The sequence below is a fragment of the Excalfactoria chinensis genome, chromosome 24 (assembly GCF_039878825.1).
Source record: "Excalfactoria chinensis isolate bCotChi1 chromosome 24, bCotChi1.hap2, whole genome shotgun sequence".
NCBI lineage: Eukaryota > Metazoa > Chordata > Aves > Galliformes > Phasianidae > Excalfactoria > Excalfactoria chinensis.
This window is the reverse complement of record NC_092848.1, coordinates 2,237,819-2,265,650: the sequence shown is the minus strand read 5'-3', so window position 1 is coordinate 2,265,650 and position 27,832 is coordinate 2,237,819. Positions and strand designations below refer to the sequence as shown.

At 53.7% G+C, this 27,832-nt stretch overlaps 2 protein-coding genes across 17 annotated transcripts in view; one reads left to right on the top strand and one right to left on the bottom strand.

Moving 5' to 3' along the window:
* Window positions 1–14,867, top strand: part of TANC2 (tetratricopeptide repeat, ankyrin repeat and coiled-coil containing 2) — a 136,131-nt gene extending 121,264 nt beyond the window's left edge. For 12 of the 13 annotated variants that reach the window (XM_072356816.1, XM_072356814.1, XM_072356812.1 and 9 more), the window contains 9 exons: window positions 1,013–1,146; window positions 1,738–1,861; window positions 4,924–5,099; window positions 5,669–5,801; window positions 6,334–6,363; window positions 7,169–7,260; window positions 8,746–8,892; window positions 11,040–11,140; window positions 12,688–14,867. In XM_072356816.1, coding sequence (XP_072212917.1) covers window positions 1,013–1,146; window positions 1,738–1,861; window positions 4,924–5,099; window positions 5,669–5,801; window positions 6,334–6,363; window positions 7,169–7,260; window positions 8,746–8,892; window positions 11,040–11,140; window positions 12,688–14,662 — 2,912 coding nt within the window. In that variant the 3' untranslated portion in view covers window positions 14,663–14,867. The remainder of the gene's footprint in view (window positions 1–1,012; window positions 1,147–1,737; window positions 1,862–4,923; window positions 5,100–5,668; window positions 5,802–6,333; window positions 6,364–7,168; window positions 7,261–8,745; window positions 8,893–11,039; window positions 11,141–12,687) is intronic. The other variant, XM_072356810.1, reaches the window with a different exon arrangement.
* A 717-nt stretch (window positions 14,868–15,584) lies between these two features.
* Window positions 15,585–25,078, bottom strand: CYB561 (cytochrome b561). Of its 4 annotated transcripts, none has more exons than XM_072356822.1 (9): window positions 24,990–25,078; window positions 24,586–24,756; window positions 23,938–24,087; window positions 23,453–23,603; window positions 22,258–22,826; window positions 21,410–21,508; window positions 21,238–21,341; window positions 20,999–21,156; window positions 19,808–20,447 (listed from the first exon to the last, which is right to left on the bottom strand). In XM_072356822.1, exons 5-9 carry the CDS (start codon window positions 22,457–22,459, stop codon window positions 20,252–20,254), a joined length of 759 nt encoding a protein of 252 aa, XP_072212923.1. In that variant the 5' UTR covers window positions 22,460–22,826; window positions 23,453–23,603; window positions 23,938–24,087; window positions 24,586–24,756; window positions 24,990–25,078; the 3' UTR covers window positions 19,808–20,251. The 4 variants fall into 4 exon arrangements, with proteins under 4 accessions (XP_072212920.1, XP_072212923.1, XP_072212922.1 ...); XM_072356821.1 differs by having other exon boundaries at window positions 22,258–22,465; window positions 24,990–25,073; XM_072356819.1 differs by lacking the exon at window positions 23,938–24,087 and having other exon boundaries at window positions 15,585–20,447; window positions 22,258–22,465; window positions 24,990–25,073.
* Between the last annotated feature and the right edge of the window lie 2,754 nt (window positions 25,079–27,832).

Below are 27,832 nucleotides of genomic sequence, written 5' to 3'. Positions count from 1 at the left end.
GCTGCAGTATGTTCTGCTCGTGGTAAAGGGATGATTTTTTCTTTTAACTCTTGCTGTCTCTCAACTCCCAGCGAAGAAAACTCGAGCATAATGTGGAACAGAAGAGAGAATTAATTAAATCCCCCACCATTAAGAGTGATGCAGTTGGAAACCCATCGACACCTCGTAATCAGCCGTCCCACAGAAATGTACTTCAGAATAAGAAACAAGAGACGTCAGTTTGAAATAGACTCCCACCTTCTGCTCCAGCTCCCACCGGAGGCAGGGCTGAAGTGCACAGAGAGCTGGGGGGGGGGGAGGGAGAGGGAGGAACTGAGAGGTCTAAAATTAATACCAAAGACGAGTCAAAAGGCAGGTCCTGCACTCAGAGCTATTTTCAGGTTGGATTTGTCTTTTCAAACCCAGCCTGATTTTTTGGGTTGGAAGAGCAGACTTGGACAGGGAGGAGTTATCAGCTGTTTCTTCCCAGCCCACTGAAGCTGAGAGACCGTAGAATCATAGAACAGCCTGGGTTGAAAAGGCCCACAAAGCTCATCCAGTTCCAACCCCCTGCTATGTGCAGGGTCACCAACCAGCAGCCCAGGCTGCCCAGAGCCACATCCAGCCTGGCCTTGAATGCCTGCAGGGATGGGGCATCCACAGCCTCCTTGGGCAACCTGTTTGAGTGTGAGATGATTTGGTTTTTGCACAAAGACTGTTGCAGGTGGGATTATTCTTCCCCAGAAGGAGCAGCCAAAATGAGCATGGGGAACATCTGAGTGCATGGGCACCTCTTTTGCTTTCCAGTTACTCCAGAGATCCACAGGCTGACATAAAAAAAACAAAACCCCATACCAACAACACTGCTCTGGGTTCACTCCAACAGAGGAGAGCCCAGAGCTCTCTACCTTGCTGCCAGGAAGCTGTCCCTGATCCATCCCCCATCCTCATTCGGTGTTGCCCATTGGGGGCTGCGGTTGGGGCACCATGGAGCCATCATGGCTGCTCCTCTCACTGCCTCCTCTCTCCGCAGCACTGACGGCAGCAGCAGGCCGGGGGAAGCTGGATGTGTGCCGGCTGCTGCTGGAGCAGGGAGCTGCTGTGGCACAGCCCAACCGGCGCGGTGTGGTGCCACTCTTCAGTGCTGTCCGGCAGGGCCACTGGCAGGTGAGCATCCCATCCCATCCCATCCCATCCCATCCCATCCCATCCCATCCTATCCCATCCCACCTCTGTCTGGGAGCTATGAAATGCAGCTCTAATCTCAACATGCATCTGGGAGCTGAGATTTTATACAGCCATAGAATCATTAAGATTGGAAATGGCCTCTCAGATCCTCAGGTCCAACCCCAGCCCACCCCACCGTGCCCATAGCCACATCCCTCAGTGCCACATCTCCATGTTCCTTGAATGCCTCCAGGGATGGTGACCCCCCTCACCTCCCTGGGCTTCCTGTGCCAACACATTGCCACTCTTCAGAGAAGAAATTGTCCCTAGTTCCCAATCTGAGCCACCCATAGTGCAACTTAAGGCCATCACCTTTCATCCTGTTGTTGGTCCCTGGAGTAGACACCGACCCCCCTCCTCATTACAGCATCCTGTCAGGGGGTTGTAGAGTGTGTGGTCAGCCCCCGACCCAGCTTGCTTTCCAGGAAGGTTTTGCAAAGCCCTTAAGCTGCAGGGAACAACGTGGACCTTCTGAGCTCCCACCTCCTTCCAGCAGCTCTTCCAGGTGTGTCCTCGCTTTGTGTGTTGCAGATTGTGGACCTGCTGCTCACCCACGGCGCCGACGTGAACATGGCAGACAAGCAGGGCCGGACACCGCTGATGATGGCTGCATCCGAGGGACACCTGGGCACGGTGGAGTTTTTGCTTGCACAAGGTTAGAGCACGTGTTTGGAGCATGTTGGGGTCTGACCACAGCAGGTCCCCTCCCAGTGCCTTCTGCATGGCCTCAGGGATGAGGATTGTGGCCCCATTGCTGGATAGGGGAGTAGGAGGTACCCATCATTTACCCAGCTGTTGGAGAGCAGTTATGGTCGGTGTGCTGATCTTGGCTGTCTGTTTTGTTATCTCTGTTTGACACTCATGGCCTCCAAACCACATACTGTGTAGGAATTACAATGGTAGCATATGAGAGGTGCTTTGGGCACTGAGGGCAGAGTGTGCCCCTGAGCTGTACTCCAGCTTTCCCCTCAGACAGAAATCAATGTGAGGTTCACATGAACTGCAAGCAAGACCACAGAGTGATGCTCAGCCCCAGGGCCAGGGGTTGGGGTGTGTAATCACTCCCATTTGCAATGCTGGCATTGCTACCCATGGTTTTGGCACCCACATGAACAGGATGGTAAGGCCCTAACATGGGAAAGTATGTTGGGTGTTTTGAGGATGGTGTGCTCTTCAAGACTAGTACTCACAGACCCACCTTGCTCAGTGCTTTTAGTATCTAATAACTGCTTCGCTCGGAGTCATTCAGTCAGCACGAATGTGTTTCAGTTTTATTCATTTCTGATGCACACGTTTGAGGTGACTGGGAGCAGCACACTGCCTGCAGCCTGTGCAGACACCACTAGTTCTGTCCTTGCTTCAATACAGGCCAGTGGGACTTGTGCTGCCCTGCATGGGGCTGTGACAGCGATCACGAAGCTGTAGGTGCAAGAAATCAAACCCACAGAAACCTTTTGTACTTGAAAGGGACCATTCATCTCAGTAGCTCATTAAGCACCACTAAATCTGCCATAACACACGGTCCTGCAAAGTTAGCCCAAGCCTGGGCAGAGTGCAGTGATATATAGGTTACGTTAATTAAATGGCTTTAACAATCCTGTTTAATGTTTCATGAAAATCAAAGCGTGTGAATCATAAGCCATAAGCAGTAATTAGAGTGTTGCAAAGCAAATCTCGTTTGGCTGTACTTGATGAACGCAGTCAGCGTTTGTAAACACTTTTTATTAACTGGCTTGCAGTCCTCAATCAACTTGAAATCCAGACTGGTGGAGTTACCTGCTGCTCTGTGAGCACCTGGGAGGAGCAGAGCCATGAACCATGAATTAAACCTCCCTGGCTGCTGTTGGTCCATTAGCTGTTGTATCCAGACAGAACCTTTCCCACTGCAGCAGGGTTCTATCCTATGATGGCACCTTAAGTCAGTTCCCCTTCAGTCTTTCTGTTTGTTCCATGTCCTTAATGCTGAGTGGGTCAGAGACCCCCCGGGAGTGCAGGATGTGTTAAGGAGGAGCAGAGAGGTACACAGAGGTTCTGCTGGGAGCCTGGCACTGTCTGCTCGCTGGGACCTTCAGCTTGGATCACTGCCTTGGTGCCCTGAAGTCTGTGTGTGCCACTCCGTTGTGTGGTGGCTCTTCCCTTGGGCTGGTGAAGGAATGGGATGGTTGGGTGTTGGCACAGCTCTCCAGCCTTCCCACTTCCTGCAGGAGCCTTCTCACCTGCTCCAAAAGTCAGGGGGGGAAGAAAACAAGAAGAGAACTGTAAAATATCCCAAGTTAAAAGGAACCCATAAGGATCGTAGAATCCAACTCATGGATCTGCAGAAGGGAATCATGAAATCATAGAACATCCCAGGTTGGAAGAGACCCATAAGAACCACTGAGTCCAACTCGTGGCTCTGCACAGGACCACCCAACAACAAAGAACTTCCTTTAATTGCAAGAAAGAAGATGGTACAAATGAGAAGGAATGAAATGGGGCTTATCCTTTGTAGTGGGGCAGCATTGCAGGAGGTGGGGAGCAGTGTTTGTCAGCACAGTGCCACCTCAGCACACCAGATCGCCCCAGCCACGCTGTGCACGCAGCAGGCACAGTGCTGGGGCTGTGCTGAGAGCTCTAGGTGCAGATCTCTGAACATAATCTCCAGCAAACGTTCACGTTGTTTTGCTCCTCCACAAACAAGATGGGCGAGCTGGAAGACACAGCAGCTCGCTGTCATCTGGACAATGTTTGCTACCCAGGGATGTGTCAGCTGGGATGAATGGGAAGCTCAGGACGTTTGCATTCCTCCCCCACTTGCTAAGCTTTCTGGAGCCAGGGAGAAACACATGCTTGAGAGTTTACCTACAGGAGAAAATCACTGCAGCAGCGATTCATGCCAGCTTGATGGCGGGAGCATCTCACAGGTAGGCACGGCTGCTCAGAGCAGCAGAGCTGATGCAGAATCTCTTCTGCACACTGGAGAGCAAGAGCTCAGCGCGTGCTATGGCAACAGGAGCTGTCTTTGTGCCACGCAGAGGAGTGTTCACTTAATGCTGGTGTTCAAATCACGTATGCGGATCCATATGCCGTGTGAAGCAATGCTGACCCGTTGGTATGGCAGCGCAATTTCTGCATCCAAGAAAATGTCAAGTTCCCCCCCCACTCCTTGGCTTGCAGTTGGCAGTAGTTTATCCCACAGCGTTGTATTTATGTTGGGTAAAGTTCAGGGAGAAATACTGCTGGAAATCGTGTCCATTTGGGTGAAAGGGAGGGGAGTGAGAAGGGGGAAATATGCGCTTTTGGGGAAGAATGGGGGTGATTTAGTTCCCCTGGTACACCACGACCTGCTGAAACAGCAAAATGGCCCTCATCTCTGACTCATACAGGCTGGATTGAAAAGAAACGACACCAAAAAAACAGTTAAAAGGAAAGACTGACATCTCAGCTGAGGGATGTCAGATCCACCCGGCTGCTCAGATGGCTTTGCCAGGAGGGTCTGCAGAGCAGAGTGTGAACAAGCTTGCAGTTCGGTGTGAATAAACCTGCTTGCACGGCTCTTATCAGTGCATTTGGAGTTGTGATGGAGGGTGAGCTGCAGAGTGGGAGAAATGCTAATATAAAGTAATTAATAATTACATCTCTCGTTCCCTAAAAACAAGCTGTCATCACTGTGTGGAGAGTCTGTGATGGTTTGTTGTGTCACTGAGCTTGCAAGTGAGCTGCCACTTGTCCTTCCAGGTGCCTCCATTTCTCTGATGGATAAGGAGGGTTTGACAGCCCTCAGTTGGGCTTGCTTGAAGGGCCACCTGGCTGTGGTGAGGGCCCTGGTGGAGAATGGGGCGGCCACCGACCATGCGGACAAGAACGGGCGCACACCACTGGACCTGGCGGCTTTCTACGGCGACGCAGAGGTGGTGAGTGGCAGATCCAAAAGGCCAGGTTGCCTTAACCCCTCCAAGTAGTACTGCACAGCTTGGTGTAGACAGCATGGCTTGGTATAGCAAATCACGGGGTCATAGGATGGGTTGGGTTGGAAGGGACCTTATTGATGGTAGAACCGTGGAATCGCAGCGTGGTTGAGTTGGAAGGGACCTTAAAGATCGTAGAAAGATGGAATGGTTGAGTTGGGCTGTAGGGGACCTTGAAGACCGTTGATACAGAACCACAGCACAGTTGGATTGGAAGGGGCCCTGAAGACCATTGACCCGCATAACCACATCATGGCTGGATTGGAAGGGACCCCAAAGCCCCTCTGCTCCACACCCAGCCATAGACTGGCTGCCCTACACCAGCTAAAGCTGCCTGGAGCACATCCATGGCAGTGGACACCTCTAGAGATGAGGCACCCACAGCTCCGGGCAGTGCCAGGGCCTCAATTGTCCTCCCAACATCTAACCTAAATCTCCCCTCTTCTAGTTGGAGCTGGGCAAGCTGTTGCTGGATATTGTTCCCCAGCAAGCTGACGGCTGGTTTGCCATTGCAGGTTCAGTTCCTGGTGGACCACGGGGCCATGATCGAACACGTCGACTACAGCGGGATGCGTCCCCTGGACAGGGCGGTGGGGTGCCGCAACACCTCGGTGGTCGTCACCCTCCTGAAGAAAGGAGCAAAGATAGGTAGGGCCTGGGGGGCAGCTGGTCAGCACTGTGCGTGGGCACTTGGGGTGAGAACCCCAACCCGGAGGCAGCCTCAGCCCCAGTGCTGCTTCATACCCCAAAAGCAGCCCCGAGCCAGGAGTGCCGTGTTGTTAAATGGGGATGGTTTTATTGCTGTCGTATCACTTAGAGAAAGCGAATAAACAACTGTTTCTTTGGCAAGGTCTTTCCTCTGGTAATGCCTTTTCTATCTTTGCTAGTCCGAGCCGACAGGCGTACTGTGTCCATGCATTGCTGTGAGCTGCTGCCTTCACTGCTCTGTATACGCTTCAGACCTCAGTGTTACCTGCACTGCGCCACGCAGCCGCTCACGTTGTGTTTTCCTGTGAAAGGGGATTTTGCTGGTGCATTGGCTTCTTTGCTGCCTGCCTCTCACAGCTGCTTTTTTTTTTTTTCCTTTTCTTTTTTTTTTTTTTTTTTAATTTCTTTTCACCTTCATCCATTTTTTTCCCCTTCTTCTCCTACAACTTTTTGTTTTCTCCTTTCTTTGAAGGTTGTCAGACGTTACCGAGTCGCCCACGAGGTATATCTCATTGCTGTCAGCATCAGCCTCGATCTGATAGCTTTGTCAGCCTTGCTTTCTCCTGTTTGATTTAGCCTGCATGCGTCCCCAACACCTCTAATCTTTTTAATTTACCTCACCTTCGAATAATTTCTTTAAATGACTGTTGCAGAGAATAACTTGAACTCAAAAACTAACCCGCTTCCCCCCAAAACGTACTGAATCTACTTATAGAAATAGCAGTGACTTATTCCTCCCCCACACTAATGAGCTGGCCCCGGATTTTACCACCCCAGCATCAGTCAGATAACGATGCTCTGCATTGGGTCCCCTTGTGCTGTCCCGCAGCACTTCTTTGCACAGAGCATCCCCAACTCAGCACTGGTTTTTAGCTAGGATTTGCTGCTGCACCCATATATATACATATATATCAATCCACAAGTAAGTTACGTACTGTTACTCTCGACGTAACCACTTGGATTTGCCCTTTAAATGCTTCTCACTGCCCCCACACTTTGCCCCCCACCCCAGTTCTGCAAACAGCACTGCCCTCTCGTGGAGATGGCTCCCAGCATTTCCACACACGGCCGTGCTGATTAGTGCCAGCATTAACGACTGACCGCCAAGGAAAAACCATTGCAGTGTGGATGCCATTGATTTTAAGTGTGAGAGGAAATGTCAGCTCCGTCATTGGGAGCTCTTTGACCACGCCACAAGTTGTTCTCTCCAGCAGAAATTCCCACCCCAGGATATTTTTTCCACCCAGCTTCCTACCACCCTTGCATTGTATGAGTTTTTTACCCATCATGCATCCTGTACACTGCAGGTCCAGCAACATGGGCGATGGCCACCTCCAAACCAGACATCATGATCATCCTGTTGAGCAAGCTGATGGAGGAGGGAGACATGTTTTACAAGGTGAGAAGAGTTTTCTTGAAGAGATGGGGAAAAATGCAGCTCACAGCACGTATTCGTTCCTCCTTTGATAGCAGTGTGAGCAGTGCTGCTGCCTTAAAGCCTGCAGGATTCCTTGTGCTGCAAACTGGCTTTGGTTAATGGGGTTGGGGAGGGGGAGGTTGAATGCCAAACTCCCTAACAAAGCTGAAGCAAAGCCAAGGCTGTGCGCATTCTGGGCTTGAGCCAGCACTTCGTTTCCTCCTTGAAAACACCAGAACCCAAGTGCTTTCCAGAGGTTCTCAGTGCTGATGTCATCGCATCAGATCTGGCAGCGTTGTGGTTACCAAGCAGCTCTGTGCTGTGAGCAAGGCAACAGGGCAGCATAGCCCAGAGAAACCTGTGATGGAAACAGATCTTCGGGACGCAGGTGGTTTTGTCATTGTCCTTTGACTCGTGGGATGTGTTTTACCATCATGGTTAGAGTCGCTTTGTCTCCTTGTGTATTAAGACTTGGAGATCTGCATGCACACACAAAAATGTGCAAGTACAACAATGATTCACTGTTAAGCTCCAAGGGTAAAGCAGAAAATATGCAAAGCTGGCATTGCAACTGCAGTTATCTGCCAGAGATACGTGATACGACTCCGAAACCTGAATCTAAGAGGTTTTAAAGCTCACTGCTTATAGCTGCAAAACTTCTGTCTGGGTTATCATGAATTGCGTGCGTCCCAGATCCCATTCTGCCCTCTTTCTCTCACTCCAGTTGCTATTGATGCCCCCCTTCAGGGCACAGAACCCAAAATAGCAAGGCTGAGTCACCTTTTGAAGGTGACTGTTGCATCCCAGTAGCGATAAAAGGAACCCAGCTGACAGGCTTAGATGTGGACACCTAATTTCTAGACATCTGAACTCCAGATGAGTCCCGGTCCATTTGTCCAATGTCAGAACCACTCCAACACCATAATGCTTATCTTTGCTTTTGCTGTTGCACCCAATGCTTTGTGTTCCTTACCCTCCCTAGTGCTTGCTGAGGTTTTGGGTTGGGTCAGATTGGTGTGGAAGGATCATTGCCAGAGTGCTGCTCCTCAGCACCATGAAGTTGCACTGGTTATGCACTGTGTGGCTGCTGAGGTGCACAGCACTGAGCTGATAGTGGGGTGCCAGGAGTGAATCTTCCCACAGGAGGGATGTAGGGTTTTCTGCAGAGCTGGCTTACTGTGCGCCCAGCTCACAAGTCCATTTGTCCATAAACCAGATGGAGCTGGATCGAGCTATTAAAACAGTTCTTGCTGAGTTTCCCTCTGTGTGAGAGTGGGAGAACTCAACTTGCACATGGCATCTGCATTTCCAGATCAGATACTGGACAAACGGTCTGGCTTTCATTTCTAGAAAACATCTAAATAATGAGATCATTTTACCTCGGCTGCCAAAACACCCGTGGGTCTGGCATTGCTTTGCAGTAAACTCACCCAAAGGATTTGCTTTGACGTGTTCTCCTTCTATCAGAAAGGTAAAGTGAAGGAGGCTGCCCAGCGCTACCAGTACGCCCTGAAGAAGTTCCCCAGGGAAGGCTTTGGGGAAGACCTGAAAACCTTCCGTGAGCTGAAGGTGTCACTCCTGCTCAACCTCTCCCGATGTCGAAGGAAAATGAATGTAAGTCGCCCTCCTCTGCACAGTGAACAGAGCCACGTCCCTCCTGCAGCCCTGCCTCGACCTCCACAGTCTCCTCTGCGTGTCCCGCTTGTCCTTTGCAGAGCAAGAACATTTTATATTGCCAGAGGAGCGAAGTAATGATTTAATGTGCATCTCCGGTGATGAAAAATTCATGGCTGTGTTTACAGCGTTTTGAATTTTTTATCGCTCCCTTTTGATGGTGATTTTGTGGATTTGGGGGGTGGAGGCATTTTTCACATTTCTAGGGCAGTAGTGAGGGAGGAGGAGCCAAGAGATGCTCTCCTTGGAATGCTAATTAATGTAAAATGAAGGAGCATATGCTTAGGGGGCTGATGCTTCCCCAGGGCAGTGACTCATCTGCAGACACCCCCACTCACTCCCTCTCATCCCAGCAGTGCCGTAGCACTGTCACTCCCTGCTCCAATCCAGCAGCACCTACCCAGTGATAAACCTCAGCAGCACGTCTGTTCTCCAGCACACTGCCACCTCCCCCTTGCTCTCAGACTTTCACCTCCACAACTTTTCGAGTCTCTGTAGACTCAGAAAGTGATATCTGAGCCGGCAATGATTGCACAGGGAGGGAGGATGGGATTTTGTGACACCTTTAAGCTAGGAGGGAGACGGATGAAGGGCAATGAAAAGGAAATCTGAGTGCTGCAGAACAAACAGCGCAGTTCTCAGAAGTGTGAATGTTCTCTTGAAGCGAGGCAGCCCCCTGCTAAGCCTGCGCATTAAGGACTGGATCCCCAGCTTACTGCTTATTGAGTCACCCCAGGGTTTGTGATAAAAACTGGACAGTTGTGCAGCTTTTGCACCTGTAGGTTGGATCCTCCCTGGGGTGAGGCAGGTGCTGCTCTGTGGCCTCGTTGCTCATCGCAGTGTCAGCCTCTCCCAGCAGTGTGTCCCCATAACAAACCCCAGCATGGACACCTTGGAGATATTAAACCTCACCCTGTTTTTTTTTAGGGTGCACATGGCCTTGCCTGGCCCTGCACGGCTGCTTGGTGCAAGGCAGTGTGGTGTGCTCATGAACTTCATCTCTAGCAGGGTGGGCTTTGGTTACTGAGTTCTTGGACAAACAAGGGGTATTCTTGAGTGCTGTCTGGCAGTACTGCTGAGGGCTGGAGCACAAGTCATAGAATCATAGAATCATAGAATGACCTGGGTTGAAAAGGACCACAATGCTTATCCAGCTATGTGCAGGGCTGCCAATCAGCAGCCCAGGCTGCCCAGAGCCACATCCAGCCTGGCCTTGAATGCCTGCAGGGATGGGGCATCCACAGCCTCCTTGGGCAACCTGTTCCAGTGCATCACCACCCTCTGGGTGAACAATTTCCTCCTAAAATCCAAGCTAAACCTTCCCCATCTCAGTTTAAAACCATTCCCCCTTGTCCTGTCAAGTCAAGCAGTGAGCATTCAGTTGGAGGAGATCCCCTTCACCCCAGAGCTCAGCGCTGAGGATGGGCAGCAAGCTGTGATCTCATGGCATTGCCGCTCAGCATCACATCTCCATTCTTCACTGTCACACTCTTCCTCCCCACTCCCAACAACATGACATGCAGGGAGAGTCAAAGGGACTGCAAAATAGTGGCCCAGATGGGAGATCTTTGCCAGGCAGGTCCTATTTTGTAGCTCCCAAGGTACCAGCAGTCCCTTCCTTCGTGCACAGCTTTGTTCATCTCTTTTCAACTATGTCAGCGTTTCAGTGTGGGAAGTTGAGGGCGTGGGAAAGGTTTCCTATCGCTTTCAACTGTGGAAAAAGAATCCTTCATGAGATTACATTCCAGGCTCTGTGAGACCAGATGTTTCCTCAAGACTGTAGGTTGTTGGACAGGGATTGCATGTTCATGTTGGGGACACAATGAGAACAGAGCTGGTGGCACGCCGGCCTCTGATGGGTGCTGACAGCATCCAGCAGCATGGAAAGGGCTTTGAGTCTCTGGATGTGCCAGCAGAGCACTTTGGTTGTGAGTGATGTGGAATCCATATGAAACATTCCAGTACCGTCAGTTTCTCAGAGCTAACGTGCAAAATATGTCTGCAATAAGTTTGTTTTCTCCCTAGTTTGTATATGTTTTTATTCTTGTCTATTCAATGACTCACCCACTCGCCTATTGTAATGACAGGACTTTGGAATGGCAGAGGAATTCGCTACTAAAGCACTGGAGCTGAAACCGAAATCTTATGAAGCTTTCTATGCAAGAGCAAGAGCCAAACGCAGCAGCAGGTGAGGAAACTGGAAGAGAAAGCTGAGTGCATGCAGCTCTGTGTGAGTGTCCCCATGTGAAGAAGTGGCAAAGGAACTTCATGAGATGACAATATGGAGCATAAATGTTTTTGAAGCATTCATCTTTGTCTGAACACTGTGCTGCACCGGGAGCCTTTACACCAAGACTGGGTGTTCTTTTTAAAAGACACTTCAGTTCAACCTCAGCTTGGACTCAAAGCAAAATGTGATTCACATGATGTGAAAGGGCAGGCTCCTGCTCATCACAGTGCTTTTGTCTGACCTTAAATCCCCAGCTCCTTGCCTTGCAGGACTGCTTGCAGGGCAGTGCTGGTGACCAATCATGCAGTGACTGTACCAGCTGTTGTGCTTGCGGCCCTCAGAGCGCTGAGCTGTGCAGCATGGCCTTTCTGTGCATCTGGAGCCCATGGCATTCCCATGTTTTCCCCCTGGAAGTGACCCCCCATGGGGCTGCCTGCTCCTCCTGCAGTGCAGCCCTGACCTTCTGTTCTGCAGAGGAGCCCCTCAGCTGAGCCATGCTGACCTTGAGCCTTTCCTTTCATGGCTTTCCCCTCCATTGTTTCCAGAATGCTTTAAGGAAGTGTAAGAACTGGGCTCCAGATGATGTCAGCCCCCAGGCATACAAGCATCCTTTTCTCCCCAGGTCTCTCTAACAGAAACCATGATCACTTCTGCCCTTGTTTGTTTCCCTGTTTGCGCAGCAACCCTGAGGTCAGCACATCTAGGGAACAAGGCTTTTCCTTCTTGCACCTGGATTCCAGTGGGCCGTGCAAAAGCTCAGGCTGCTGCTGGGAGGTGCTGGGGAGTTTTTCTCTCTCTGTGATAGAGCAGCAGGCTGAGGCGTTGGCGTGTCCAGCCCAGGGAGGGGATCATCCTCCAGATCACAGTCACAGTCAGATGGATGGTTCTACTCCAAAGCCAAACTCCTCACAGCCTTACCATTGCCACACCATCGCTGGGGAGGTTTCAAGCTTGCTAACATTGCTCAGACCCTTCATTCTGCAGAAGTTAGCCAAACCCATTGCAAAACTGGAGAGACAGCTGAGCCTGAAGCACTGCCCCTGGGAACCCCTGGGTCCTGCAGCCAGCTCTGACGCCGTGTGTGTTTGCCAGTGGGCAGAAGTGACGTTTTCACTGGCATCAGCAGCTGCAATTCCATCAGAGCTGCACTTGTTTACGGCTACAGTGAGCTCAGCTGCTTTGGCTTTGCCTTTGCTAACACAGGGCAGGGCTCATGGTGGTGCTGTGAGGAGTAATCAGTCAGCCCGTAATGCACGCTGCAGAGGTGTTCTGCTAGGCTGGGTTGTGCCATCTCGGGACCGTATTTTCCCCTCTTCGTAGTGTGGCTGGCAGTGTTTACCTTCAGGTGGGGTAAAATAAATCCCAGGGAGGGTTGTAGGGCAGCAGCCAGCTGCAGCGGTCACAGTAAACTGGACAAAGCCACTTAACCCCTGATATCCTCCGAGAACGGCTCTATTTGAATGCAGAGTAACTTCAGTTCTCCTTTCTGTCCCTTTGTCGAGCAGGCAGTTTGCAGCAGCCCTGGAGGACCTGAACGAGGCCATCAAGCTGTGCCCCAACAACCGTGAGATCCAGCGGCTGCTGCTGCGGGTGGAGGAGGAGTGCCGGCAGGTGCAGCAGCAGCAGCAGCAACAGCAGCAGCAGCAGCAGCAGCAGCCATCCCCGCTGCCAGCAGAGCCCGAGCCCGAAGCCCAGCACGAAGAGCTGTATTCTGTGCAAGACATTTTCGAGGAGGAGTACCTTGAGCAGGACGTTGAGAACATTTCCATTGGCTTGCAGACAGAGTCCAGGCCAAACCAAGGGCTTCCCATCATCCAGAGCCCGCCTCCATCCCCAGCTCATCGGGACTCAGCCTATATTTCTGGCTCACCCCTCGGCTCCCATCAGGTCTTTGATTTCAGGTCCAACAGCTCGGTGGGCTCTCCCACCAGGCAGGGCTACCAGTCCACATCTCCCACTCTGTCTCCGACACACCAGAACTCCCATTACCGGCCCAGTCCTCCGCACACCTCTCCTGCCCACCAGGGCTCCTCGTACCGCTTCAGCCCACCTCCCGTGGGGAGCCAGGGGAAGGAATATCAGAGCCCACCTCCTTCTCCTCTTCGCAGAGGCCCTCAGTACCGTGCCAGCCCCCCCGCAGACAGCATGAGCGTGTACAGGTCGCAGTCGGGCTCCCCAGTTCGCTATCAGCAAGAACCCAGCGCCGTCAGCCCGCTTCCTGGCAGGCCCAAGTCCCCGCTATCCAAAATGTCACAGCGCTCCTTCCAGATGCCCCAGCTGCCCGTGGCTGTGCCGCAGCAGGGCCTGAGGCTGCAGCCAGCAAAGGCACAGATCGTTCGGAGCAACCAGCCCAGCTCAGCTGTTCACTCCAGCACCGTCATCCCCACCGGTGCGTACAGCCAGGTTGCCCACTCGATGGCCAGCAAGTATCAGGCAGCGGCGGGGGAGATGGGGGTCAACCAGAGCAGGCTGGTGTACCAGGGCTCCATTGGGGGGATCGTAGGGGACAGCCGGCCCGTGCAGCACGTGCAGGCCAGCCTCAGTGCAGGGGCCATCTGCCAGCATGGAGGGCTGGCCAAGGAAGACCTTCCGCAGAGGCCGTCCTCGGCGTACAGGGGGGGCATGAGGTACAGCCAGACACCCCAGATCGGGCGCAGCCAGTCGGCTTCCTATTACCCCATGTGCCACTCGAAGCTGGACCTGGAGCGTTCATCCCTGCCCTCCGGCCAGCTCGGCTCGCCAGACGTGTCCCACCTCATCCGGAGACCCATCAGCGTCAACCCCAGCGAAATCAAGCCTCACCCTCCCACCCCGAGGCCGCTGCTCCATTCGCAAAGCGTCGGCCTGCGCTTCTCTCCCTCCAGCAATAGCATCTCATCCACCTCCAACCTGACGCCCAACTTCCGCCCCTCCGCCTCGATCCAGCAGATGGAGATCCCTCTCAAGCCGGCCTATGACAGGGCGTGCGACGAGCTGTCCCCGGTGTCCCCCACGCAGGGTGGGTACCCCAGCGAACCGGCCCGTTCCCGGACCACGCCGTTCATGGGAATCATTGATAAAACAGCTCGGACTCAGCAGTACCCCCACCTCCATCAGCAGAACCGGACCTGGGCCGTGTCGTCAGTGGACACTGTAATTAGCCCTACGTCTCCTGGCAATCTCCCCCAGCCGGAATCATTTAGCCCACCTTCTTCAATCAGCAACATTGCCTTTTATAACAAAACCAACAATGCACAGAATGGCCATTTGCTAGAGGAAGACTATTACAGCCCCCATGGGATGCTGGCCAATGGGTCCCGGGGAGACCTCCTGGAGAGAGTCACCCAAGCCTCTTCGTACCCCGATGTGAAGGTGGCGAGGACGCTGCCGGTGGCACAGGCCTACCAGGACAACCTGTACAGGCAGCTCTCCCGGGACTCCCGGCAAGGGCAGACATCCCCAATCAAACCAAAGAGACCATTTGTGGAGTCTAATGTGTAAGAGACGCTTGTTGGAGTAAGACCTTTATGTTTGCAGCACACACTTCCAAGCTTGATTTCCATGCATATTATTATTATTATTATTATTATTATTATTATTATTATTATTATTATTATTATTATTATTATTATTATTTCTCTTTGGTAGCGACATGACCACGTTTCTCCGGTACTTGGTGCGGTGATCAGACACCATGCACGCTCTCCAGCCCTTCTGTCCCCCCAGCTGACTGTGAAGCCACCATCAGCCAAGCAGTACATTGCCCAATTCCAGCTGAGCTCCCTCACTTGGCAGCTGCCAACCAGGATATCCCAGTACGTGGTGCAGGGTAGGCCAGGAACATCCCCTACACAGTGGGAGGTAACCGGATCTTTTTCAGGAGACAATTGTGTCTGATTTCAATTAGTTTCTTTTGTCTCAATGAGCTCTTACTGATGACAGATCTCAGTGGGAGCAGAGCAGGTATCCCAAGAGCCTGCATCTGCAGGCTGCCACGCAGCAAGGCCATTCCCTTCCCAACATTCTCTTTGCTCACACAGAGCAGAGCATCATTTGTAGCAATGCACAGCACCCACCCTTCTTGACCAGTGTGCAGCATCGCGGTTGGAATTGTATTTAATGAGTTGCTTACACTGCTGGAAGGGGTGGGGGTCACCCGGTGCTTTGCTGCTTTGCCATCTGGGTGCCCTGACCTTGGTTTACTCATGGGCACTTTGCAGGTGCTCAGAGATGGCGCATTCATCAGCCAAGGGAACTGGGTTAGGAGTGGGACCACAGCTCGGTCGCCCCTTTAGCTGATGGCTGCATCCCACACACGTGGCACCACATTTATCACCAGGACAGCTTGAACGTTGGGGTTTTCATTTATTTCGGGGCTTTTTATGGTGTTCTGTCTTTTCGATGAGGAAATCCTTTCCAAAAAGGAAACCCACAGTTTATTTCTTGGCTGGGATGCGTAACGTGGCGCTGTGGCTCCGGGATGGGATGAGTCCGGTGACAAAGTCACTTAAGGTTGCAGGATCCATCCCAAAATCTTGGAAAGCAATTGCTCTGTTCTCTACCTATAGACGGCAGAGATGGTGCTTTGCTCTTTAAGGACCTTTAGTTAAAAGAGGGATATTTATAATTTATTTATGTGCTCTGTTTCGGGACTTTTTTTTTTTTTTTTTTGTGGTTTGGTTGTTTTTTCTCTTATGTTTTATAAATCAAACACAAGTCACATCAAGGCAGTGGGAATAGTGGGGGACGCTTCCAGAAACCTTTGTACTGAATTTTCCAGTTGTTCCCTGGCGTTTCTTGGGATGAGTGGAGGGACTTCTTTACCAGTGCTTCACTTAGTGCTGCTTGCTTTGTAATTTGCCTTTCCATTGCTGAGGGCGATTGGTTGGATGAGTGATAAAGCTGGAGCTTGTTTTAAAGCAAAAATAGTGCCTGTTGCCCACCGCCGAGCCTCACCCATATCAGCTCTTAACAGCAAAGTCATAGAACCATGGGGTGGTTGGATTGGAAGGGACCTTACAGCCCTCCCAGCTCCGAGCCCTGCTGTGGGCTGGGTGCCCTCCCCAGCTTAAGCTGCCCAGGGCCCCATCTGTGGCCTTGTGGAGCAAGAAAGGGATCTGGTGCTGAGCAGGAAGAGTGAGCAAAACCTGTTGATGTTTCCAAAGGGCTACCCAAATCTGGATGTAGTTTGCTGAATGCCTTGAACCAAACTGCAGCGCTCAGCCTCAGCGGTGCAGGTGGGTTTGGAGCTAAGCCAGCCCCAGTGGTGGTCGTGCTCAGCCCAAGCTGGGTACGGCGGGTCCTTATGGCTCACAGACATGCCAAGAGCATCCTGGGCTTTTCCTCTGCTTCTGCTGTTGTGTATTTGTCCAGGGCAGTGTTTGCATTGAGGTTGACTTGTTGCTTCTGCAGTGCAGCTCAGCCCCGACCTTTGCTTTCTCACAGGGCTGGGGGGAGCACCAGCAGTGCTGCTTCTCTCCTTGGAATCAGCGTGCTGCTGTGCATCCCTCTTTTGGAAGCAGTTTTGCTTTGCAAGGAGAAAACCCCTTCCCCTCATCTTTCCAAACACGAGCAGCTTTCTGCCTTCAGTTGCTTCTTGGAGTGGGAAAAGGAACCAAGCTCAGCCCCGCTCTGCTGCTCAGCAGAGCTCACACTTGGAGAGCTGCATTCTCTGTGCTGCTCACTGCCCCATGGCCCCCAGATGTGAAGGTGTGAAGGTGTTTTAAGGATAAAACCAAAACACAGCTCTCACTGCAGGCACACCACGGAGACAACACTGGAGTAGTGCAGCGTGTGGGTTTGTCACAATAGCAAGTGTTGCGTTTTCACGGGATTCTTGCACTAATGGCTTTCCATCTGTTCTCTCTTGTACGTGGGTGCACTTTACTGTTAGAATTTGTTCCTCTGATAAATACTGGGTACTTAAGTGTGAGTAGTGTCCTCGTTAGGAAATAGCAAAGCAGCTCTCGTCTCTTAGTGTATTTTTCAAAAAAAAAAAAAAAGAGAAAAAAGGGAAAAAAAAAAAAAAAACAAACAACCCAAGGAGTTGTTGCATCTCTTGCACAAGGACCAACTCTTGTACATAAGCATCAATAAGCGGAGTCACTTTCAAACACGATGGCCTTTGCAGTGGCTTTAAGGCGCTTCCCCAGCAGTTCTTATAGGGGTGAGGAGCCGCCATCTCCCCCCAGCATCACGCTCGGGTTTGCTCGTGCAGGAGCAGAGGTCGGTGTGTGTTTGTGGTCCCTTTGTGAAGTGCCCTCATTGCTCTGATCTTGCCCCATGTCCCCTCACTGCCAGGTCTTTGCTGCAGACCGTCGTGCCCCACGTTGCGCTGTGCCTTCAGCTTCTTTCAGTAACTCCCATCTGGGTTTCTCGCATCTTGCGGGGTCCTTTAGGTTGCACTGAGATGACTGGCAACTAGGAAACCCTCTGGATTTGGCTCTTGCGGTGCATTCGGTCAGCAGTGTGGGAGCACATGCCTGTACTGAGCTGCAGCACCAGCAGATGTCCCTCATTCTCTGTATTGTAGAGCCACAACCTCAGTGTGGGGCTGCTGCAGCACTGTGTGGGGTCACGGTTCTGGTTTGTGCCCTGGTTTGGAATCACACAGTTCTGGTTTGTGCTCTGGTGTAAATTCACTTGGTATTGGTTTGTGCCCTGGTGTAGATTCACATGGTAATGGTTTGTGCCCCATTGTAGACTCACATGGTTCTGGTTTGTGCCCCGGGATGGAGGATGCTGCGGTGCCAGGCAGGTTGCCTGCATCGTGTGGTCGTGCTGCTGGCCCTACATGCTGGGCATGACATTGGAGGGCTCTGACAACAGCTGTGAGGGACCGATGGAAGTGCTTGGCAAAGGGAAGCTGTTCCAAAGCTGAGGTCCTTCATCCAGCTCCAGAGGTGGAACTTGGGCTGCCCACCCTGCGCTGCTTCATCCAGGGCTGAATTTTGTTGTGTTTGGTTGTTGGTTGTTTTTTGTTTTTTTTTTTTTCCCAATTTCACATGGCTGTAAAGAAACCCGCTTAGCTTGCGTAAACTGTGTGTGTGCATCACGCCTAAGCCATATGTGGGTTAGGTCCTGAAGCGGGGTGGTACGGAACGGGTGGCCATGCAGTCCCCTCGTACAAAGGCAGTTGTGAATTCAGGGTTACCCAGAAGAAGTCTAGCTTGAACCCAAGTGCCAGCTCCGCCTTACCTAGAGAAACAAGCAAGCCGCCGTGCCTGTTGGTTGCAGAGGAGGTCCTGGGTCACTCCTTGGTGGCTTTGGGCTCGGATTTGTCTTCGGGGTCTCCGACAACTCCTGGCTGTGATTGATGGTGTGGTGAGAAGGGCTGAGGGCACGGCGTGGCACGGGGACCTCCGCAAAGGACGCCTTCACTCCCAGCTGGTTGCGCTCCCCGACGCCGCTGGGGTGCGTTTGGACACAAGCACAACGGTGAAAAGTCAATCTGCTTTTTTTTCAGATTTGTTTGGATAATTGCTGGATTTTCATTCAATCAAACTCTTTTTTCTAATCTAAACCACTAAGGGCTCAATTCTTTAGCAAGGTGCGTTCGTGTCCAACTCCTGACCGGCAGCTGGATCTCACTGGGACTGCTCCAGATCCACCCGAGACTTAAAACCGAAGCTCAACGCGATCGTCACCCGCTACACTGAACGGACACCAATGGGATCCGCTGCGTCCTCCCCTCCCGGCCACCGCCGCGTCTCAGTGCCACGCCAGCTTTGCAAGAAGGACTTCATCCCTCCTGGGGGAGCCCCGCGGGAGGCAGGTGGGCGCCGGGACCCCGCGGGGTTGGGCCAGGTGGGCTCTCCTTTACCCAGGAGAGGCGGTCGCTTCGCCTTCGCTCCTCGCTGCGCCGCTGACTTACGGACTGGTGTGGACTTCCAGCGCCGCAGGCGTCGTTCCTGCCAGGCGTTCCCTTTTCCCATAGTGTTGCATTCAACGTTTTTGTCTCTTGTTTCTGTCTTCACTTCCGAGAGGATCCGAGTTGGTACAGACCTGTACAGTATGCACACTTTGTGATTTGTACAATCCCCCCCCCCCCTGGTTGCCATCCTTCGAGACACTTGCTGGGAAGATCTTTAAGACACTTAATTTTCCTTTAGCTTTTCTATAATTCCGATGTAAAGGACTTTCTCTGTACAGTATATTATTCAATGCATGTTCTGTTCTCTCTACTGATGATATATTGAACACCACACAGTTGTGACATTGTGCAGTGGGGAGAACACCCCCTGCGGACAGCGGAGGCCTTCGCCTGTCACATATAAGGAAAGAAGAAAACATATTTTTTCCTTTGCTGTATTTGCTTGAGCAGAGTTTTCTTGTCTGTACATGTGAGCTGTGAGATAGATGTGAAAAGTTCAAAAGAATGCATTTCCCCCCCCTCCCACTCCCTCCCCCTCACTCCAATGTATACAGATTGTAATCTGTACAATGAAAACTGTATGTATGAAAAAAAAAACAAATGTACTTATTTATAAATGGTTAACACTTGGAAACAGCCTTTGGACTGATGGTTCTTCTCAACCTGACATGAATGATCCCAAATGGCAGCAAGTGTGGGTGGGAGCAGCCCAGCTCTGCCCATCCCGGTGCAATGGGAAGTGCATTGGGGTACTCGAAATGATGAGCGCTGGTAAGAGGCAGGGTTAGCTGCAAGTATTTATTAAGGCAGGAGCGTTCACTTTGCAGACAACACATGGTGAAAGAGGGGAAAAGCATTTTGAACACAGACATTAAATTGCACGGATGAACATGGCATCACTCGGAGCTGCAGGGGAACTTTGGTGGCTGCAGCCCTATAGGGTGTGGGCTGAGAGCAAGTAGAAGTGTCGGTGATGGGACGCATCTGATCTGCTGCTTGGCATGAAGAGATGGGAATGGACTTTGGAGGTTGGCAGTAGGGAAATGCTGAGTCTGGGGACACTGTATGTGATGGCAGCTCCATTTGCACATAGAGCAGGAGATGCAGAGGGAGCCCTGAGCAAAGGCTCTGCTCACTAACACTGGGCATGGAGCTGAGGCACACGGAGACATCCAACATCCACCAGGACCGGGCAGCTGAGGGCATCGCTGGGGGCCTCACTGGCTGCCTCCGGGGCTCTCACCCTCCGTGAGGGTCTTGAAGTCCATGGACAGGGCCATCTCCTCAGCCAGCGGTGCCCGCTTCCAGTCATCACGTGTCAGCACGTAGCCCACCACCAACCCAAAGGCCACCAGCAGCAGCCCCAGCACGTTGGCCAGGACTCCCTCTGGCACAAAGTTGCTGTAGGAGTCCCTGTGGGTGCAGAGGGGGATGCTTGAGCTTTGCGGCGTGGGTGACCATCCCTACCAGGGTTGGAACCCCTCTCATCCTCATCTTCCTCTTCCTGGAGAAAGCTGTGGTATCTCCACAGACAGGTATAGACACTGGGAAGGGTCCTTTGTCCCCAGTCAGAGCAAAAAGTGAGACTGCTTTGCAGAGAGACCCTACAAGCAGCCTGGCCCCACATCACGCAGCTGAGGGACATTCTTGCATCCTCCCAGCAATTGGGCAGAGGTTTTTGGGGGGACCTGAGCTTCCCAGTGTGGTTATGCACGCATCTGTCTGCAGAGCAGCCACATTGCTGATTGTATTCCACATTAGGACCAAAGGAAAAAGCTGCTGCAGGCCCCTATTAAACAGCATCTGGGAAGTGACTCAGCACCAGCACAACTCAAACCTTCAGGGCGATTCACAGCCATAGAACCACAGCCTGGGCAGGGGCTGGGCTCTGCCCCACAAGCTGAGGCTGGAGTAGCCCTTAATGGGGATCCAGGGGCTACAACCCTCCCAGGTCAGTCACGCACCTGATGTTGAAGAGCAGCATCTCAGTGATGCCCAACAGACAGGTGGCGATGGAGAAGGCAAAGAGGGCGATGCCAATGAAGATGTGATGGGGTTTGTAACGGCCGCGCAGCGAGAAGGACGCACCAGGCACCAGGAAGAAGCCACAGCCCAGGAGCCACTGCAGGTTATTGGGACATCAGAGGGTGCTCAGCCCTACAGGCAACCAACCCACAGCTCCTCACAGGCTGCGAGCACTCACCTGAAGGAGGTAGAGCACAAAGGCGGCCATCCCACACCAGCTGTGCAGGCTGTACATGTTGGAGATGCCCTTAGCACGGTGCGACTCAAAGACGGCCACGAGGCCTACAGAGAGGAGCCCGTCAGCACTGGGGTGGGGGTCCCATCCATCAACCCCCACCCACAGCACCCACCAACGAGCGCGATGAGCAGCGCCAGGCCGTGCAGCAGCGCGTGCAGCGCTTTGGTGGAGCGCCTGGCCTCGTTCCTGAACACCCGGTACACCAGGAGAGCTGATGGAGAGAGGGCAGTGAGCAGTGGGGCAGTGTCCACGTCCCCCCCACCTCCCCAGAAACAACACATGTCCCTGAGTCCACCCCACATTCCTGGGACCCCCACCTCCCCATGGACACCCACCTCCCTAGGACCCCCACATCCTTGGGCCCACCCCATACCTCCCTGGGACCCCCACATCTCTCTGAGATTCCCATACCTCCCTAAGACCCCGGACATGTCCCTGGGATCCCCCACCTCCCTGGGCCCCCCACGTGTCCTTGGGACCCCCCAATCCCCTGGGCCCACCCTTTATCTCCCTGCAACCCCCACATCTCTCTGAGATCCCCATACCTCCCTGGGACCATAACCTCTTTAGCACCCTCACATGTCTCTGGGACCCCCACACCTCCCTGGGATCCTCACACCTCCTCAGGACCCCCACATTCCTAGGACTCCCCCTCCCCGCACATCCCTCAGCCCACCCCATACCTCCCTGGGACCCCCATATCTCCCTGGGATCCCCCCACTTCTGGACCCACCCCATATCTCTGTGGACAATCCACATCTCTCTGAGATCCCCATATACCCCTGGGACCCCCCTCACTCCCTTTGTCCCCCCCACATCCATGGGAACCCCAATCCCCCCTTGAACCCTAACCTCCCCTCCCCCCCTCTCCCCCCCTCACCCCAACACCCCCCCCAATTTCTCTAGCTCTTCCCACCCACTCTATTAGCCATCCTGGTTGACCTTCCCCCCATCACTCACCATCCCCCTGCAGGAACACCATGCCCAGCACCATGCACAGCGGGTGGGTGTTGAATTGCAGCGGGCTCTGCCAAGCCACGCCGCCCCGGTACCGGCCCAGCCAGGCTCCCGTGGCTGCCAGCATCGTCAGACCCAGCAGCTGCGACACTGCCACGTAGGCTGAGAGCCCGGCAGGGCTGGCAGGTGATGGGGACCCATCCATGGTGGCCTGCGGGGACACAAAGAGGGCAGCCAGGCCCTGACAGGGCCCCCCCCTGGGGCGGTGGAGCCCGGACCGCCCTCACCTGCCACGAGACCTGGATGCTTCCTGCTGCCGCTGCGTCACCTGCATAGGGTGGCACCCAGCAGCCATGGCACGCCCAGCCCTGCTGGCCTCCGTCCTCGCTCTGCTCCCACCCTCTAAGCTCCTGGTCCTGCTGTGATCCTGGTTCTGAGCTCCTGTCCAAGTGCTTCTGATCCTGAGCTCCTGACCTTGCTGTACTCCTGATCGCAGGGTCCTGTCCCTCAGTTCTTATCCTTGTCCTCCCGTCTCTGCTCTCCTGTCACCTCCCAACACTTCTATCCCTGTTCTGTAGATATGAGGAGGAAGTTTTTCACCCAGAGGGTGGTGACGCACTGGAACAGGTTGCCCAAGAAGGCTGTGGATGCCCCATCCCTGCAGGCATTCAAGGCCAGGCTGGATGTGGCTCTGGGCAGCCTGGGCTGCTGGTTGGTGACCCTGCACATAGCAGGGGGTTGGAACTGGATGAGCATTGTGGGCCTTTTCAACCCCAGCCATTCTGTGATTCCCCCATTCCCTCCACTTGGCCCCAACCCCAGCCCTTCTGTCCTTTCATGGCTGCTGCTGCCTCCAGCCCTCACATCACATCTGTTCCTCCCCATTTCTCCTGCCCCAGCCCTTCAGCTACATCCGCACTCCCACCCCATCCTCACCCTTCTCACTCCCTCCCAATCCCCATCCCCATCCCTCCATTTCCATCCCCATCCTCCCCCCTCCCCATCTCATCCCTCCATGCCCACCCCACCTACCACATCCCCACCCCACTGAACCCCTCTATTAGATGAAAGCAGCACAGGGATAAGTGATGCTCCTCAGGGTCCCCACTTCACTGAGTGACCAAAGCAATGGCCCTTGGGGACTGGGTTTGGGGGGGAGGACACCACGATGACCACACACACAGCCCCTGAGACTCACCTGCAGCCACTTTGTGCCGGGTTATCTGCAGGGATCAGAGCCACCTCCACCAGCACAGCCACTTCTCCAGTCTCCGTCAGTGAGGGCCACCAAGTCACAGCCCCGAGGCCACCTCTGTCCCTGTCTGTGCTGAGCAGCGTCTGGAACCGGGCTGCGACAGACAGACCAAGAGTACTGCCAGGACCGGGGATGGTGGGTGGGGTAGGGCAGGGGGTGGGCATGCATTAAGACCACGCACACATTTTATTCCCAGCCACCTTTATTGGATCAGCTGGATAAGTGTGTTAAGGGAATTGGTTTATCCCATTAGGTTTCACTGCAAATGTCGCCTGCCCATATCCAGCCCTAATGCCCCGGGGCCACAGAGGCTCTGGGAGACACAATGGGGAACAAGAGCAGGGTGAGGGTAGGAGAGGCAGCAAGGTCCCCTCCCCACTACACAAGGCCCCCCACAACCCTGGGACCTGCCTCGAATTGGCACCTACCCCATACAGTCCTGCCCCATTTGGCCTCAAGGTTGGCAAAAAGCACTTAGATTTCATCACCCAGATCCTGAGTGCCAGCTGCAAACACCTGGATGCGAGGGGGCAGCCTGGTCCCCAACCACCGTGGGATCTGCAGGTGGCCCCTTAGCCCTGGAAAAACAAGTTTACAGCCACCACCAAGCACTGGGGTGAAAAGCATCCCCCCAGCAAAGCAGGGGGTCAGCAGCATGGCAAATCAGCGCCCCTCCCCCAAATATTGTCCCCCTCCCCCCCCCCAAAATGCTGTCCCCTCCCTACTGCTTTTTTCTCATGGTGGGGACATGCCTGTCACCCTGCTACTCCATCCCAAAACATCCCACAATCCACTCCAGGGAAAACTCAGTGTCATTCAGAGCAGGGGAGGGTCTTTGCTTCTCCCCCTCCAATGGTGTGTTGGGGGGGTGGGGGGTGATGTGTGCACCCCCTTCACCGTGGTCTCTTCCCAGAGTTCCCCCAAAATCCCTGGGGATGGTCTGGGGGTCCCTTGGGGGATCCCTGCTCTGGATTGGGGCTACAGGTTCATGCAGAGATATTCTGAGGGTGGGGGGGATCCTGGTGTACAACGACACTGTACGATGCAGCCCCCCCAACCCCCCGCCCCGCTCTTACCTGCGGGTGCTGCCAGCTCCAGGCCCTGGGTGACAACGTCTGAGCCAGGGACAAGGCCACCGCGTTGGCAAGGCAACGGCACGATGGCAAAGCGAGGAGGGGGGGGCTGCACCCCCTCCCCCCCCCCAGCATCACTGCAGACCGAGGGTGCCATGGCAGCGGGCGGGGAGGCTGCAAAACGAGGGGGGATCTGCCACAGCTGTACATCACTGCTGTGTGACCCCCCCCCGCACTCCCAGGTCCTGTCCCCCCACCCACTATCACCGCTCCCAGGGGACACAGCCACTATCGGGTGCATCCCCCCCCCAACCCCACGCACAGCCTCATACAGAGGACACAGCAGCTTCACGACTTGTTTTTTTTCCATTCGAGCAGAGGGACACGCGTGGGTTTAACGCAATTACCTCCCGCTGATCACCTGCACCCCAGGGCTGATGGGAGGGCGGGTGTGAAGGCTGATGACGGGGGTGGGGGGGGGACGGGATAGGTCCCTGTGTCCCCCCTTTTGTGTGCCTGTCCGTCACGCAGTGCCACTAGATGTCACCAGGAGCTCGCAGTGCGCAGCATCCCCGGAGCTGGGCACCCCAAGGGACCCACAGCAACCTCCAGTCGAGAGCATCCCCGGAGGGATCTCGAGCATCCAAGGAGCTGATGATGGGATTCAGTGAGACCTGATGGAACCTGGAGCGCCCAAAGACCCAAAGGATTTGGTGAGACCTGGTGGAATCTGGTGGGACCTGGAGCACCCAAGGAGCTGCAGGACATGGAGGACCTGGTGGGATCTGGTGAGACGTGGTGGGATGGTGGGACCTGAAGCACTCAAGCTGCTGATGGGACTTGGTGGAACCTGATGGGACCTCACACCTGGAATAGCCAAAGACCTGAAGGATTTGGTGAGATCCAGTGGGATCTGGAGCACCCAAGAACCTGAAGGTCCTGGAGGACCTGGTGAGATCTGGTAGGACCTGAGGCACCCAAGGAGCTGCAGGACATGGAGGACCTGGTAAGACCCAGTGGGATCTGGTGGGACCTGGAGCACTTTCCAGCTGCTGCTGTACCATTGGGAGCACAACCCAGAGGTTCAACAGAGATGACATCCCCATTCCCAATGGAAACCCATCACCTCAAGAGCAAAGTCTGCTCCCTGCTCCAGGGCAAAGCCTCACGTGCAGCGGCCTCGAGACCTCATCTCTGCAAGCACGACTGCAACCCTGGGCACTGCACCTTACAGCAGCGTTATCTCTGCAAAGCAATTGGAAATGTGTCAATAGTTCTGATGGAAGGGACCAAGGAAGGTCAGCAAGTCTACCTGCCCAGCCACTAGAATTTAAAGTGGGATACTGAAGGCACTTCCAAGTGCCCCTTGAATGCAGAGGTGTGGACACCAGCTGCCTCACATGAACCCTGTGCCAGTGTCTGACCACTCTCATGATAAAGCATTTATCTTATGGCCTCACCTGAGCTTCCCCTGGCACAGCTGTGTGGTGCAATCACATTGTACCATTGGTGACCAGGGAGCAAAAACCAGGCAGCCCCAGAGCCTCTCCTCCCATCCATAGATGTCAAACAGATCCAGCCCTATATTGGAGCACTGCAGGTGTTGAGCCCCATTCACTGCAACCCCTGGAGCTCTTCCGCTCAGTCCTCCAACACTAAGAAATATACCAAGGATGGACCCCTCCTCCATCAGCCCACATTGGCTCTGGCAATAGCTTTGCTCTCTGAGGTTCCCCACCTGGGGGTCACCCTGGCAGGGCTGCAGCTCCCAATGGCAGATGGGGATAATGCTGGCTGGCATCCAGCTACCAGGATCCTCCCCAGACCTTTGGTAAACAGATTGGTAAATGGTTTACCAGAGCTAATCTCAGCCATAAAACCCACCATAAAGCTCAAACCTTTAGCAACTGGGCTGCAGCTCGTGGCAGGGGTCAGCTGGGCTTTGGGGCAGAGCTGAAGGAGGGATTCCCCTTCTGTGGGTGGGATGAGACCTTTGGAAAAGCCTTGCAGGGGATGAGAGCTGGGGGCTTCCTTTGGGAGAGATGGCAAGATGGGAAGCTGCACCTTCCTGCTAAGAGCAGCAGCGTTTTAATATTGAGTCATGGAATCACAGCATGGTTGGCTTGAAGGAGACCTCCAAGCTGGGTGTCTCTCACCAAATCAAGGCCCTGTCCACATCCTTGGGCACTTCCAGGCAATGCAACAAAGCATCTTTATATGTGTTTATAGCCACGCAGCAGCCCACAGCCCTACATGCACGTGGTTGCTCATCCCATCCACACAGTGGGAGCAAACACAAGCCCATTGGTCCCTTGCATGCATCAGGCACAGGGGACACAGCAGTGCAATGTGGGGACAGCCCAGGCCCTGCCACCAGCCCTGCATGCTGGGCCCCACCAGCAGTTTGTAACAGCCTCTTTAATTAGCAACGTTGCCAGGGACATAATAGCTTTATTAAATCTGCCTGTAATGAAACCATCACCACAGTGCCAGGATGACACTGTCCCCAGCTCTCCCCTCTGCGGCCTGAAGCAGCACTGAGCTCCTCTGGGGCTCCAAAGGACCATCAGGAGCCCCTCAGATCGATACCCCACATCCTGCCCCCCCCAGTTGCTGCCCCCCTCTCTTCCTCCACCTGAGATTATCCAGTTCCCATTTTGCTGTTCTAACACACGGCTGGTGGGTTGTTTCCTTCTTTCTCTCCCCTAAATCAACTTTTTATCGCTTAAGAAACATTCATGGGAAGGATGAGTCCCCAAGGAGCTGCAGGAGCACAGCTGCTGAGATTGGGTTTGTCACTAAATGCAATGAGAAAAACAATGCTTCAGACCCCCCCCCCCCCCCCCCCCAGCATGCAGTCCCCGTCCTGAACTGCACCCATGGCTGCCCCTCCAAGCCCCCAATTTCTGGGGGTCCCATAGATTCCCATTGAGATTCAGCTCCCCCGAACCCAAGGCTCGGAATGAAGGGCACAGACAACCCGTTTTCATCCCTTCAGCAATTAAACCTCTCCTCGCTGGGAGCACAGTGCTGTGATAAGATCTGTGCAGCAGGCACTCACACTCCATCTCTTTCAGAAGAGGCTGAAGGCTCGTTTATAGGGATTTTAATAGCTGCCTGGATAAACAGCGGCGATAACCCTCACTGGACTCACAGCGGGTGATTAATGCTCCTGCAGCAGTCACGCTCACTTGCCTTGTGGCTAGGATTGTTTTGTGTTATTAAGGAACAGGGGGTGGGGAGAGGAAAA

What these genes read in the sequence shown, in the direction of transcription:
- CYB561 (XM_072356822.1), bottom strand. Translation starts at nt 22,459, where the DNA reads ATGGATGGGTCCCCATCACCTGCCAGCCCTGCCGGGCTCTCAGCCTAC. An exon ending in GGTGTTCCTGCAGGGGGATG is followed by an intron (nt 21,509 to 22,257) that starts GTGAGTGATGGG and finishes TCTCTCCATCAG; the next exon opens with CTCTCCTGGTGTACCGGGTG. An exon ending in TTGTGCTCTACCTCCTTCAG is followed by an intron (nt 21,157 to 21,237) that starts GTGAGTGCTCGC and finishes AATAACCTGCAG; the next exon opens with TGGCTCCTGGGCTGTGGCTT.